The sequence below is a fragment of the Amblyomma maculatum genome, chromosome 4 (assembly GCF_055883805.1).
Source record: "Amblyomma maculatum isolate TAMU_Amacu chromosome 4, ASM5588380v1, whole genome shotgun sequence".
Taxonomy (NCBI): domain Eukaryota; kingdom Metazoa; phylum Arthropoda; class Arachnida; order Ixodida; family Ixodidae; genus Amblyomma; species Amblyomma maculatum.
This window is the reverse complement of record NC_139347.1, coordinates 191758231-191773728: the sequence shown is the minus strand read 5'-3', so window position 1 is coordinate 191773728 and position 15498 is coordinate 191758231. Positions and strand designations below refer to the sequence as shown.

The 15498-nt window shown below is 52.0% G+C and overlaps 2 protein-coding genes across 4 annotated transcripts in view; both read right to left on the bottom strand.

Annotated features, from left to right (window-relative positions):
- The window catches only part of LOC146193889 (uncharacterized), a 397134-nt gene that overhangs the window by 132024 nt on the left and 249612 nt on the right, over positions 1-15498 (bottom strand). The window lies entirely within an intron of this gene.
- On the bottom strand, positions 6137-7962 carry LOC146193891 (uncharacterized). Its single transcript, XM_084599735.1, has one exon. The coding sequence runs from the start codon at positions 7907-7909 to the stop codon at positions 6137-6139; it is 1773 nt and encodes a 590-aa protein (XP_084455861.1). The 5' UTR covers positions 7910-7962.

Genomic DNA, 15498 nt, shown 5'->3' with positions numbered 1-15498 from the left:
TAGGTCATTGATTTCGGATGGCAGCGCCGCAGCAGTGAACTTCCCCTGGCCGGTGTCGGCAGGAACCAAAGGGTAAGGCGGCATGCTTTGTGCCTTTGTAGGGAACGCATCCTAAACGCGCCGAAAACAGGCCCCACGGCGCCGGCAGCACTGCCTAAAACGTTTGTCCCCAAAGGCTGAATAGGCCCCTTTCAAGTGACCAGTCACAAAGGGAAAGAAAGGAGCACTCGAAGGCTGGACCCTTCATTCTGTGAACATGGACAGAGGCATCAAGAGGTGCCGCCTCAAGTCCTTCAAGATACCCGTCGTTTGCCCCCCGCCTTCAAGCAGCGAATCCGCGTTCATTTTTTTTTTATGTATGTCTGAGCCTGCCAACAAGCGCTCTTTGAAAACAATGTCCGGCGATCAATTAATCATAATTTCTTGCTTTCAAAAGCACCGATAAAAAACATGCCTCCAGCCAGCCTCTATGTCAGCCGGGGCACAGAAAAAAGCAAAATTAAGAAATCCCACTGGCAAAGAGCGCCGGCTTTGCGCGCGAGAACGCGCCACCAACCCCCCTCGTCCTCACTCTCCTTCTCCCGCTCCGCGTGCACGCGCGGCTGAACGTAGCACGCGCTCCCGAGCGAGCGGGCTGCGCAGACTCCGCAGACAGCCACGCGCAGCGCGGGCGCGGATGCGCGTAGGTTTTGTAGTTCCTCTCCGCTCCGCTGGAAACCGAGCGCTGGCGTCGCGGAGCAAACTCCAGCTTTGGTTCCCTCTACCTACGCTCCGGTGCTCGGGCACAGAGGCTTCGCATTCAGCACGCCGGGCGCTGAGCCCGAGCCCGTGTGTCGAATTTCGGGAGGCTCAGCTGTGACGATGGTGCGACGCGGGATGGTTGGGAGAAAACTGCACGTGTAAACCCCATGAAAGGAAGCAGCCAGTTTTGCTCACTCCCCCCTCACCTCCCTCAGTCCACTGCCTTCATCCTCCTCCTCATCACCCCCTCCCTTCCTTCCAAGGAAAGAAATATTTAGCTTTTCGTGTTTGCTAGAATCGCAAGATTGACTTCGCGTGTTGCTGCGTATGCAGAGCAGTCGCGCTTTGTGGACAGGGAGGCAATGGTGGAGCGAATGCTGGGTACGGGAAGGGGGGCGTTGGTGGCGCAGGAAGAAAGAGCGCGGCCGCGTCTATGAAGTTGCGATTTGAGAAGGAATGGGGGCGACGCGTTGTCCCGCGCCGGGTCGTCTGGTCAAAGGAAGGGGCTTTGCTCAGGAACCGGTAGTCCGCCAAGACACAACCCGACAGTAAATAAACACCAAATGTGCCGACTGAAGTAGAGTAGAAAAGTTCAGGAAGAATGGTAGACGGTTGGGGAAAGAGTGTAGGAGAGAGCTGCTCACTCCCCTACGCGAAACGAAGCCGTAAACTTTAACTTTTCTCTTTTCCTTCTTTTTTCTTTCTTCCTTCCTTTCTGAAAGAGGGGTACGAATCCACCTCCATTCAAAGGGGCAGAGGGACTATACAGAGATCCAGCCAGCGATCTCAGTCATACTCGAGTCTTTTCTGACTAGTGCGCGCGCGTTTTCAACAATTCTGAGACATTTATCAACGCTTCAAGAAAAGAGAAATAGGGCAAACCGTTTTGGGAGATTAAAGTCCTTTGATGAGCGCGATAACGAAAGAACGGCGATGTGAGATAACAGGCCATACAGCAGAGAGCGCCTTGATCGCGCCAATAAATTCGGTTAGGGAGTGACCGAGTGTGCACTGCTTTTGTGGAGGGACCGAATGAAAAGAAGAAAGGAATATAAGTGGCTGCCAGTTAGCATCGAGGATCGCATTTTCTACCCCTCCTTTTTTATCTCTGTTCCGTCGTGCCTGCCTATTATGCTAGAAACGCGTGTCAAAAAGGGGCGTAGGGCGTGTAGTCTATTAGGCCCGAAAGATGCTGAGAAAACTGCGCGGTGCCAGGAAACGCGACTCGCAGAAGGCGGGTAGGAACCATCTGTCGATGTCGGTAACACACTTTCATACTTGGCGCTTGCTGGTAAAAAGAAAAAAAAAGATAAATAATAATTACAAAAATATCGGTAGTATTTTCACATATAGCGTCAGAAGTCGCTGCGGATTGTGAACAGCGATAAGAGTTTATCTTTAGGCCGTAGGCGACCCGAGACGAGGGGGGATGAAGTCTGTGGGGCTGCTCTGTCCGTTGATCGATGTGCGGCACCAACACGAAAGCTTGCGTCTGATGCGCGCGTCGCGTGAGCGTTTATATGGAGTGAGCTAGATGGCGGCAACCCGGAAATAGGGTCTGCGCGGCTGAAGCTGGCCGCAGCAGCCTGATTCAGACAATGCTCTTTCTCTCTTCACTCGGGGAATTTGCCGAGCTCCCGGAGAGCGTTTATTACGGCCCTCGTCTGTTGTGTGCTTCATGCGGACGGTCCACCCGAAGCGGCAAATGAAGCGAGTCCCTTGGCTAGCCGTTGGACGGGCGGCCGGTCAACCGCAGGATCTGCAAGGATCGAGTGCTGCGGTCTCGGCAGGCCTGTAATAGAGCTTGTCTGGTGGCGTCTCTCCTTAATCGCGAAGGGATAAAGCAGAGCTTGCGAATGTAAAAGGTTCGCCAGACAGGAGGAGTCAGCGTTATCGTGTGTACATGCTGTCAAGCTATCGAATTTGAATCATCAGAAAGAGTTATTTATCGGAAGAGGGCATATTACTGTCCTTCAACTGCGCGGTCCAATCGCAAAAGGTGGCAACAATAAGCAAGAATATCTTTGCTTGCGTGTCCAACGGGAGCGCAGAATAACAAAGCGTTGAGGTTAGACCGACCCTGAAGAGCAGTCGATCGTTTCTTTCAGAAAGTGTGCTGCTTCCCTGCGCAAAGTGGGGTTAATGACTGCGACGTGGTAAGCTGGTTCAATTGAATTGTATTCATGACGCAAGTAGCGCAAACGACGAGGCCGGACTTGTGCCGTGTGGTGCATTTCTTGTGTACCTGACTGTCTAGTTACGTCCATTACGTCTGCAATAAGACGGCAGTTTCATTACTGTGCATCTGCGTTGCCTTAACAGTTATTACCGGCTAGTTCGTTCTCCAAAAATAGGTGGTGCCAGCTCCGTTTTCTACTGCGTTCAACTGAGGCTGCTTACCATGCAGCTTCTGTATGCTATATGCTGACAATTTCAAGCCTTGAATTCGCAGTCCTCATACTCTAAAGCATACATGACTCGCAAATACATACAAAGCTGGTTTGATTTTTGTTTGATACGAATCAAACGCATCTCATTTCGATTTCTACAGAGCGTATACGAGCTATCAGTACGCGTCGGTTATTGGAGTCAAAATCGATCACTTCTCGATTACCCAATTTTCCGCAAAATGTGGCCCTCGACCCAGTGTTAGCGACGGACATATATCCCCACGTGGCTCGGCTCAGCTGCGGCCTGCCTCGGACGGAGGGCAATTACGGCACCGCTCGTCTTCTTCAGAGGAGGAGGAACGCGGCCGCGCGGATGCGACGCGCGCTGAATATCGATGCGTTCCGAACACCTGCCCGCCCTCGCCCGATCGCCCGATCGTCCTCCGCAACACGGGAAAGAAGACAAGGCGCGCCTCCGGCAAAGAACAAGAGGAGGATGGGAGAGATACAAAGCAAGCAGCGACAGCGCTATCTTGGGTTCTTTTTTTTATTATCCCAGCATCGTCTCTTCTCGTTATATTTCTTAGCCGGCTGCTGATCGGCCGGTCGTGTGCTACTTCTTTATGGACAGTGATGTGATGCTGGGTGCGAGAGAAGCCTCTGGGAAGGAAGAGAACACAAGAGGGAGAAAAGTGCGAATTCGGAGAGGAGGAAGGATCCTCCTCCTTCCCTACTACATCGGGCGCTTGTCGCGAGGAGGCTGTCCTTCGTCTTCGAGTGACTGCTGAGCCGGGCTCCGATGGCCACTCCGTCCTGGCATAATGTCACTTTGGCGGCGGGGGGCGCGATGGAATGGCGTGGGAGGGGAAACGAGTGCAACCAAAGACGCTGCTTCCAACCAAGCAGAGCTGAGATCCGCCAAGCAGAGCTCGGATTTTCTCTCCATAGCTTAGTAGGGTCGCTTTTGAGAGGAGCCGGCACATGCAGGGTCGTTAACGTCGTTTCGCACCTTTTTTTAGACGTTTCACTTTCCGCTCGTAAATCTTTCTGGCAGGTAATAAAACACGATTTGTCTTCATTCCGCTTTCTTCTTTCCTTTATCGTTTAGAGCGAACTCCTAAGGGGCAGCCTTCGAGTGTAAAAGCTCAACAACTTTGCCGTGAGTGACGAAAGGTAGTAGACTTTTGATTTTAAGATATATCCATCAGTAAAGTTTTTGGTTCGGATGTTGATGGGTGACTGGATGGTGGAGCAAGCCAGTAAGTTGGTGGAGCAACTTGATAAACAACCGGAGAACTTTATACAAAAGAATAAGAGGTACAAGAGTTATATTTACACAGGAAAACTAGCCGTGGTCGGCCGCGCCGACCGCTAAACAGAGCGACAAGGGACTCTGCGTCCACGCAGTCGAGCTGGCGCCTCTTGCCCCAGCTCCAAAGCAACCACTAGCTACTCCCGGCGCTCGCCAGCGCGAGCGTCCTAACGCCAGGAGTAGCTCCAGCCAAAAAAACACTCGGGGCCCGTCCCGCGCTCCAGAGGTGAGCCGAGAGCGCGCCCCTTTCCACACGTAAAAACATAAAAACACAGTAACTAGCTCTTCCCCGCGTATGTGGGCCACTCGTCGCAGCCTGTCCGACCGTTTCGGTTACTGACAGTCGTGGCTACACGTTATGCAGCGGGACGAAAGCCAGACCCCTCTCGCGGGATTTATGGCCTCCGGCCGTTCTCACCCGCGCGACGGGACCGCGGGGGGGCCGCGTTAATGAGGTCCCGCTTGAGGGAAGCGGAGGGTCTCTCCCGTCTCCCGTAACAAAGGGATACGTGTGGCGGGGGTCCGAACGAAGAGCCTGTGCTCTTGAACTAATGGTCTCCTTCTAGGAAGTGTTTGAAAACAGACCATGACGGGCAGTTCGCACCATGGCACCCCGCCGAGACATTCCTTCCCAGTCAAGGATGCCAAAAATACAAACGGCAACGCGCCGGACCTTACACCTTCCCCCCAAGACTCGGGTAATCTATTGAAAGATAAGCCGAGACAAAACAACAAGAAAAAGGTTCGGCAAGTGGCGGTTAAGTCCTGAAGCTCACGCCAGCCATGGAAGCCGGTGAGCATGGCTGCGCGACCCTTCATCACATACATCCACAAACACATGATGCGAACAAAAAAAAAAAATAAACACACACAGATGGTCCACAGGATTACTGAGTTCGGTCTTGGCGTGCACACTTCGAATCCAATGATTCCAGTTTGTTTCTCGCGCACCATTCCCTGGCCCACTGTCCCCAGCGTTCACTGCGGGATGTCAGCCGGTGGCCTGTTCCAACAAACGTTGGGGGTTTCATACAAGGCATCTGCGAGTAAGCTTCGTGCTTTGGGGCACACTACTCGTAAGGAATGAGAGAAGATCCTATCGGTGACAACGGGTACGGTGGCAGCAAACACCCACATCTCAAATTTCGTTAACGCCCATATTAAGGCGTAAACCTCCCTTTCGATTGTAGCCCTTCGCATTATAGCGAACGTGTGACTGGCGAAGGCTATGGGCGCCTCCGTGTCGTCGTCAGAAAGCTGCGCCAAACAGGCACCGGCGGCCACTGCCGACGCGTTCGCTAAAAGCAGATACGGCTTTCGCGGGTCCGGAGTAGTCACCAAAACAGCCTCGCATAGAGCCCTCTTTAAGGCGCTGAAGGCTTTGTCCGCATCATCTGGCCACGGTATCTTATTCGGTGAGCCTTTCCCCGTTAGGCGTGTCAGTGGCAGAGCGATATCTGCAAAATTGAGACCATACCCCTGCGGAGTATACTCGACTTCACCAAAGTCGCTGTCATCCTGAAATATGACTCTCACTGAGTCTACCCTGCCGATGTAGGGACGTAACTTATTTGCATGCACTAGCATGCGGCGACCGTCACTCATTTGTACATAGTACGAGTGCTCGCGGTATCTCTTTTTCACTACCGCCAGCTCGAGCCACTTCGGGTACAATTTCCTTGGTCTCTTGTCATCAAAGACGAGAACCGCCTCGAAAGGTTTTCACCATCGCGTGCCTGTTGCAGTGAAACGCGTGCGCCTCTTGCTGTTTGCTGCTCCTTAGCTCCGCGATGTCGGCCGCGATCTCGAGCTGCGGTTTAAGGTTTTTCAAGTAGTCATAAGGGGCCTCCGCCAGCTCCCCGGGTTCCTCGATATCTCCTGTCCAGATCTGTTTGCGTGGGGGATGCGCTATCGGTACCCTGTCGGTTTGCCGGCGGTCGGACCGAACTTTACAACGGTGGCAGCTGTCGCATTGTTTGTGGATGTCCACCTCCATGCCAGGCCAATAGAAACTTAACTTTAGGCGAGCTTTAGTTTTCCGAAAGCCAATGTGTCCGCCCCAATAGGACTCAACTGCCAGGCTCAGTGCGGCCTCGCGTCGTGATTTTGGCAATACTAACTGCTGCACCCCCTGACCTAACACCTGGTCTCTATGACACAGGACTCCCTCTACAATTGACATGCCAGCCTTCCCTTGCCTAGCATTCTGCCAGGCCTGACGCAGGGTCACATCCTCGTGCTGCTCCTCCCGAAACCTCCGCACCCCGCTACGCTCAGTAATCACGTTGTCATCTTGTGATTCCTCCACCGCATTAATGACAACTGTCTGATCCGGCAGCATTTCATTCTCTGACACCAAGACGGGCTCCGCGCCAGCATCTAGCCCAGATTCATCTGGTATTTCATCCGGTGTCGGCACCGTTACCACTGCCTGCACGCGACTCTCGCTGCCAATTTCGCCCGAGTCCTGCAGCTGTTCCCAGGCATCTGCGGAGATTAGGCAATCTGTATGCGTGAGCTTGTCGGTGAGCGCGCACTTCACCGATGTCGAATATTCCCCGGCTTCGATTAACGAATTACCACGATACAAACTCAACGGGACGATGGCCAGCTTCGCCTCTACCCTCTCTCCGAAAGCAGAAATGAGATCGATTGTCCCCTGTGCGGTTACAAACTCCTCAGGCACCATGCTCTCACGCAAGACAGTGATGTCAGCGCCAGTGTCTACCATGGCGCTGATAACAGCTTCCCGACAGCTGAGTTTAATGTCCCTGAGCGCAGGACGCGTGGTTTGCTCATCGTGGGTCGACACGCGTGCCGTTAACTTATCCTCGCGTGGCGGATCATCTCGCTTGTCGGCTGGGTTCTCGCCACTGTATGGACAATTCGCAACAAAATGTCTCCAGCTCCCGCATCGGAAACAGCCACTCGATCGCGATGGCCTTTTCCTTTCTCCTCCTGTCCTGCCTCCAGTTCTCTCTGCTCGCTCCGACCCTGAATTCTGCAAAGGTGCGGAATCGGTTCTGGCCCTTGGACGCGAGTCAGGGGCTTTAAAGCTGTCGTCTTTCCTCTGAGCGCTGCCCTTTCCAGCGGCTTCCTCATATGTTTGTAGCAGCGCGGCTATCTCGTCCGCCTTCAGCCACTTCTCTCCTTCGCGCAGCTTAACGTATTTGTTGGCTTCCTCTGACAGCCCCGCCTTGAGCTGATCGGCTACCAATAGCCTTACAAGCTCATCGAATGATGACGCGCATCGAAACTTTAAATAAAAATTTAGATAACTCTGGAGGCGGGTGACAAATGCCTTCCAGGTTTCTTCGCGGCGCTTGGTGGCCCCAGAAAACCGCCTTTTGTACTCTGCGGCTGAAAGTTTTAGCTCCTCTAGGACCACCGCCTTCAGCTTGTCGTAGTCCCGGTGCTGCTCGGCGGTGAACCGAGTTGACAAGTAGGTCACTCGCTCGGCCAGCATCGGGAACACGAGCTGCGCCCAGTGTTCCTTCGGAACGCTGTAAGCCTCGAGCGAGCATTCCACCGACTAAAACCAGACCGGCACTTCGCCATCCGCTGGTAATTTGGGGAACGCGCCGGCGAGTAGCTTAGCGTACTGCCTCAGACGATCGTTCTCCGAAGGCGCCGCATTTTGCCCGTTAGCCAGCATGAGTTGCATCTGGAGCTCTAAAGCCCTTATCTTCTTTTCATACAACTCTAACTCTTTTTCAATGTTTCGACCACACTGAGGTCTCGGCGCCTCAGTGCTGCCCTTGTCGCCACCGTCCCCCTCGTCACCGTCACTATCCATTGTCAGTGCCTTGTCGGGGTTAAGATGCCTAAATCTGGTCAGCATTAACTACACCAGCCACATCAAACAGTGAACGCCAAGAAAAACAAAGGGACCAGGGAACTCACTCTGTGCTGCCCGCCGGGTCCTCTTTTCGGACTGGAATGGCGTCGATCGTCAAAGTGGCGCCGCTTGAAGTCGTCCGCTGTTGTTGCTACTCGAGGGCTCCGCTCGCGTCCGTCGACGGACGCGTCCACTTGCGCTTGCAAGCTTCTGTGTCGCTCGTATCGCTGCTCATTGACGTCCTCGTCTTCGGCGCCTTGACGCCCGATGCTTGACGCACCCTCTTGTACCTGCTCGATGTCTTCGGCGTATCGACGCCCGATGCTTCACGCACCTTGTCTCTCGGTTGAGCTGCAGCACACCAATCCTGTCGCGACTGCGCCAGTAAAGTTTTTGGTTCGGATGTTGATGGGTGACTGGATGGTGGAGCAAGCCAGTAAGTTGGTGGAGCAACTTGATAAACAACCGGAGAACTTTATACAAAAGAATAAGAGGTACAAGAGTTATATTTACACAGGAAAACTAGCCGTGGTCGGCCGCGCCGACCGCTAAACAGAGCGACAAGGGACTCTGCGTCCACGCAGTCGAGCTGGCGCCTCTTGCCCCAGCTCCAAAGCAACCACTAGCTACTCCCGGCGCTCGCCAGCGCGAGCGTCCTAACGCCAGGAGTAGCTCCAGCCAAAAAAACACTCGGGGCCCGTCCCGCGCTCCAGAGGTGAGCCGAGAGCGCGCCCCTTTCCACACGTAAAAACATAAAAACACAGTAACTAGCTCTTCCCCGCGTATGTGGGCCACTCGTCGCAGCCTGTCCGACCGTTTCGGTTACTGACAGTCGTGGCTACACGTTATGCAGCGGGACGAAAGCCAGACCCCTCTCGCGGGATTTATGGCCTCCGGCCGTTCTCACCCGCGCGACGGGACCGCGGGGGGGCCGCGTTAATGAGGTCCCGCTTGAGGGAAGCGGAGGGTCTCTCCCGTCTCCCGTAACAAAGGGATACGTGTGGCGGGGGTCCGAACGAAGAGCCTGTGCTCTTGAACTAATGGTCTCCTTCTAGGAAGTGTTTGAAAACAGACCATGACGGGCAGTTCGCACCATGGCACCCCGCCGAGACATTCCTTCCCAGTCAAGGATGCCAAAAATACAAACGGCAACGCGCCGGACCTTACACCATCAGATGAGTGAAACGTCGCACTTAGTACTCAGTTCCGAACTGTTCTGCGAAGCACACCGAGACACACTTCTGACGTCAACGCATTCCACTGTATCAGTGCCGTCATTTCCACCTCCAGCCGTGCGGACTGCTGCGAACGAACGAGTGCTTCAAGTTAGAAATCTGCTGAAATGAACAGCGACACACTAACGGGAACAGGCATGAGCACAAAGTGCGTGGACGTCACCGCTCATAGTGGCTGCAATGAAAAAAAAAAAAAAAAAGTATTTTGGAAAGCGCGTGATGACGCAACCCTTTACATTTTCCTCGGCGCGAAGAAGGATTCGGAAGATACCCGTGCCCTTTCCTTCTCCGAGATTTCCCATTCACGAACCGACAGACCACCAACCTGAACCGCCTTGCTGTGGCATAACCTCCTTTATACTTACGAGTATAAAGGAGGCTATGGCTGTGGTGGCTCAATGGTTAGGAATCAGGATGGTCGACTGTTGATTCCAAGCGCGCGCGGGTTCGAACGCGACTGCGCTTGTAGATGAAGCGAAGAGCGAAGGCACCCGAGTGCTGTGCTATATCAGTGCACGTTAGATCCCCAGGTGATTAAAATGAATCCTGAGCCCTCCAGTACTGCACCTCTTTCTGTCGTTCTTTCGTTCCCACTTTCCTCCCTTCCGTAACAGTGAGGTTCACAAGTCCAATTTGCAATTTACAATTTAAAAAAAAAAAAAAAAAAAAACGTGCCACGAACTCTGTTGCACGGAGCAAACACCTTTTTACGTATTGTGCAGAGCAGCAGTAATTAATCACCGAGAGATGAAAAGGGCAGCGTACGCCAGAGGAATTCAGTCCTTTAGAAGGCTCGCGAAAGAACAATGGTCGTAATGGTGCGAAGGGCCGAGGCAGCTGCGGCATAAATAACCGGCAGTCACGTCAGCTTTGTACATTAAAAGCCAAGAATCGCACAGCCGATCAGCCAAAGGAGCCTAGAATGCTGGAACGTTAAAGCGTAATGTGTTTTCCTTTTGCCAACCATCGAAATGCATCGAAAGTCGGACCGCGGCCTGTCCCAGCATGCAGCAATTTTCTTAGTGTTAACGTTCGCCGCGGCGCAGGGTGACACGCAAAGGTTCCCTTGGCAAACAAAGCACGCGAAAAACAGAACGAGAGAGATGACAGACAGGGCACAGAGCACACCTGCATTCAGTCGGTTCGCTGATATGCGACACCGCGGTGCTCAAGACAGCCATGTCAGGCCGGCAAGAAAAAGGAACAAAAAAGAAAAAAAAAATCAGCATAATGAATAAGGAGTGCTTGGACGGTTCGGCAGTTGCCAAGTGCGAAAACACGTGTCCTCCCCTGCAACTTGGCGGCGGCGCATCCGAGAAGCGAACCAGAGCGGAAAAAGAAACCACACATATGCCGCGTCCCGCACGAGCGGAAGACGCCACTGGACATTTTCGGCGTTTTCACGGTGCATCTTTCAGCGCGTATCCAACACGCACGACGCTGAGGTGGTGCTGCGGTCACGCGGAACGTCTCAGCCCTTTCCGGCCAGAGAGAGAGAAAAAAAAGAAAAAAGCTGCACTTCAGCCGAAACATTGACGGAGACGTCTTTCTTTCCCATTTCCGTGCGCCCCGCTGGGTCACTCACGCCCCCGCAGTGCTAGGACTTTTTTTTTTTTTTTTAACCATTGTTCGTCCCGTTGTCGTCGATGTTGCCGTGGACGATTCTCTGCACAGCGCCGTACCGAACGTGTCATCTAGAACAGCCGCTGCTTGTGGCTCTTTCGGGGAATGCTTCTTCCTGAGCGACAGTTTTTTTTTTTTTTTTTTTTTTTTTTTTTTTCACCCTTTATTGAAACCTTTTGCGGAGACAAGACCACCACCTGTGCTAGTGCATGCACGCTGTTCGCGCCGTAGAGGCCAAGGGAAGAAGCCCTGGAGCCGAGCTGACGGAGTTAATGGAACACTTTTGTCCCAGCACAGCGTGTCGTCGTCACCGCTTCTTTAAAATAACGTCGCGGGACCCTCGGAAAGAGCAGCAGAAGAAAAAAATATATATATTGTTCCACTGACGGACCTGAGCCTCTAAAAACGTCTCTGCTTTGTTATTTTGTGATTCTCTCCGTAGCCTCTAACTTCCACACACCTAAAAAACGATGTTTTAACAAATAAATCAAGAAACACGACGCAGCTTGAACACAGTAAATGATTCTGGTACAACTCATTTATTTTTTTTTTTCTTCTTTTTCTGAGGGTTGGGGCACACTAGTGTTTTCTTACACTGCCCCTAGTCCCGTCCACATCCCTTCAACGATTTTTTTTCTTGCTCTGCACCGAGCCTTTCAGCATATGGCTGTCAATAGCTTTTAGCACTAATGGTTAAAAATGACTTTTTTTTTTTCTTTCACAAAGCGCAGCTCCGACAGAAGCAAAAAAATTCCCTTTCCTAGAAGATGAAATGACCTACGCCACGAGACAAAAAAAAAAAAAAAAATCCTCTGAAAGCAATACGCGGAATCCTCAGCCGCCCGTGGGCACGGCTTCTAAAGCCGGCTGGTCACAAGGCCGCGGGCCCCAATCTCTCTGTCATCTGCAGCCTCTTCCTCGGTACACACGTCAACTAGCTACGCTTTTACGACGGCCCGTGCAAGCGCGCGTGTGCGGACCCAAGATCGCCGCCATAAGATGGCCGCTGCCACCACCTCTGCAGTCGTAAAACTGTCAACTCTGATTTCCCTTCTCTGGAAGGTACGTATTTATGTGCAGGAAAGGCTATCGGGAACGAAAACTCGAGGCATTGCGCCGACCACTGCCAGCGTCTTCATCTCGTCTCGCACTTAACCTCGATGCGCACTGGCTCCGCCGCCAAGAGCGCCCCATTGCCGAAGACGCGCAATGCCTGAGAACCCACTTGCTGGCGCGCGCTTTTCCCAAGTTGCCCTTCATCAGGGGCTTCCATCGCTGCGAGAGCCCCCTCCTTGCAGGACCACTGTCACGGTGGTCTGCTTTTAGCTGGCAAACAGAGCCCCCTTGCCCCTCCCAGCTGGAGACCTCCCCCTTCGTGTTTCTGTGCCATCTCGACTCCGTTTGGTGTATCCGTTCAAGCGTCCACATCCGAGATGCTCAAAAGATAGGATTGTAGACTCGCGTGCGCCAAACGATGGCCGCTTTCATGCGCTCCTGAAAAAAAAAAGCAGCACACACACACACACACACATACACACATTGTGTGTGTGTGTGTGTGTGTGTATATATATATATATATATATATATATATATATATATATATATATATATATATATATATATATATATATATATATAACCAATTTTTCAAGATACGGTGATAGCCCCAGCCCAGTGAAATCGCCACCTATGCTGATCTCTAGTATTTTTTCGCCCCCTAGGTTGATTAATTAGTAAACACTAATTAGCTATTTTAAATGATTGCCTTGATAAAAAAACATGTCAATGCAAATGTTATAGACCGCGTCGAGCAACGGCTAGCTACGCTGTTTCCATCACGCTGCGACTTACGCAGCTCTATTTATAGGCCTTCAAAAAATGCTGTCACGTTACCAGCCGTTATTTGAAATCATATCGCTAAGTGCGTACACCTAGCTTCATCGGAGAGAGTACTGCCGAGAAAAATTCCAGTGGGCACTTTGGACCACTGCCCCGCCGGGGTGGTACAGTGGTAAGACGCCCGACTACTGTGCCGGAGTACCCGGGTTCGAACCTCGGCGGCTGCGTTTCGATGGAGGCGAAATAAAGAGGCGTCCGTGTGCTGTGCGATGTCAGCGCATACTAAAGATCCCCAGGTGGTCGAAATATTCCGTAGCCCTCCACTACGGCTCCTCTTTCTCTCTTTCCACTTTCACTTCCACCTTCCTCCCTTCCCTTAAGGCGCGGTTGCGGTGTCCACAAATAAACAAGAGAGACAGTTACCGCGCATCTCCCTTCCTATGAACCAAGTATTATTATTATTATTTGGACCACTAAAGTGCGATGAGGCGAAGCCCTCCACTACGGCACCTCTTTCTTTTTTTCATTCTCGCCTTCCTCCTTTTCATTATGGCTCGGTTAACGCGTCCGCAAAGAATTGTGAGATATTGCGCCTTTCTCTTTCCTGTAGACCAATTTGAAACGCCGCTGATGCCTGCTGCACTGCGCCTGCTTCTCTATGCTGAGTTCGAGGAAGCGCCATATGAAAGGCGCCGCACGGACGCCATGACCGGATGTGACGTCATCATGGCGCCACCAGGTGATGACGCTATAGTCACAGTCATTTCTCATTATCATCATCACTCACTATCGCTAACTGCCACTATCATTATCGTTCGCTATCTACCAGTAAACACCGGTGGCGGTCTCCATGGGGACTGTGCTGGCATGACGCTAGACAAGAACTAAGATACGTTTCTCACGTGCGCGGCGTGGCTCTCAGAATGACCGAACGGACATTACAGGCTTTCGCCTTAAAAACGGATCTTGTTATCTGCGACGCGTCTCGGAGCTTTATAGTGGCGCTGTTATCACGAGCAAGTTTTTTTTAAATATTGCGCAGAATATAGTTTTTGGCTAGTTAAAAAAAAAAAGAAAAATCTTTACGTAAATGCTAGCTTGATGAAAACAACACGGCTAGATGTTTTTCGGGGAGACTTACAACCTTTCTTTTGGCACTTCTTCTCTCAGGGCGATAGTTTAGAAACTAGCTAACTGTACTAAGTAATTAACCGTGGCGAACGACAAAATACTCCAGTTTAGCACAGGCGACTCTCAACGGCTATTTCTTGAGTGTGACATGGACACCAGGCCATCATGCAGCCGCACGAACGGGCGCTCCCGGCTCTCTTCCGCAAGCGCTCCAAGGCCGCACAGTCGAAAACAAACTAACCAACACTAACAAAAGGCAAAAAAGAGTAGCACGCCCTCCTTACTCTCCCCCACCCATCCTCTCCCAACCCTCTCCATTGTTGCAAGGAGTGAGGAGGGGTGCGTCGTCAAGAGGGGTTGTCCGCAGTGGGAGAAGGACAAAGAGATTCTAAAAGCATGGGGACTCGAAGGCGGGGGAGATAACGCATTTGCAATACTGCATGGGAATAGCGACCTGGGTTTCGACACTTTCTTGTTTCGTGCACACCCCGTTCTGAATTGGTTCCCGGTATATATATATATATTTCTTGTTTTTCTATATTTCTTTTTTTTTTTTCTACAGAAAGGGGCAGCCGAGGCAAAAGGTTGAAAAACCTGACGAGGCATCGGCACCCAAGCAAAGTTTGACAGACCAGTGAAATAATACATTATCAATCTGGACATATACAACCTAACACAAATAACAAACGCATATGCCGCAAAACGATAGTTATATATGTGTGTGTGTGGGGGGGGGGGGGGGGGGGGGCTGTTTTCTTCGCCCAAAATCTGATGGGAACAACGCTTGCCGCGTCCTTCTCTAGACGTCACAGGCAGCGTGCCGTTGATCAGTGCACACTGTGAAGGTACGGTTCACTAGCGCGTTCAATTCCTCCATCTACTGACCGGTTACTCAGCCACACAACTTGCAAATATTGGTGCTATCTATGCATGTTCTCCGCAAAAAGTGTTTTGGCCAGAGGCTTCTTCTGAGCATGCAGTGCTGTCTGGAATACAGGGCACCATGAAAACTGAACAGTCATGGAGCTAGGGTAAGGCCCTAACGGGATCCTCGGGTAAGTCATGACTGCGTCTTGCAGGTATATTCAATGCGGCCCCCAAACCTTTCACTGTTTGTGAAGTGGCAGCTTATAATGCGACACATGACACCGTAGCCACTGTGCAGGAGGCCTACATTTGGAGCTCAACCCTGAAACACTGACTTGTACGAACGCACGGCCGAGCCGGCACGGGCCCGGAGCAGTGACGCCCTGGCGTTCGAATATGTACACGAACACGGTCGGTAGAAATTTGTCAGACCACGTGATCTCTTTTGAGCCACGCAGTGAAGCGCGTTTCCATAACCCCGAAGTCATCGTTCACTTTGAGTCTGCGAAGGAGTCTCACCCT

Coding starts and splice junctions, on each gene's coding strand:
- LOC146193891 (XM_084599735.1), bottom strand. CDS start 7,909: ATGCTGGCCGAGCGAGTGACCTACTTGTCAACTCGGTTCACCGCCGAG.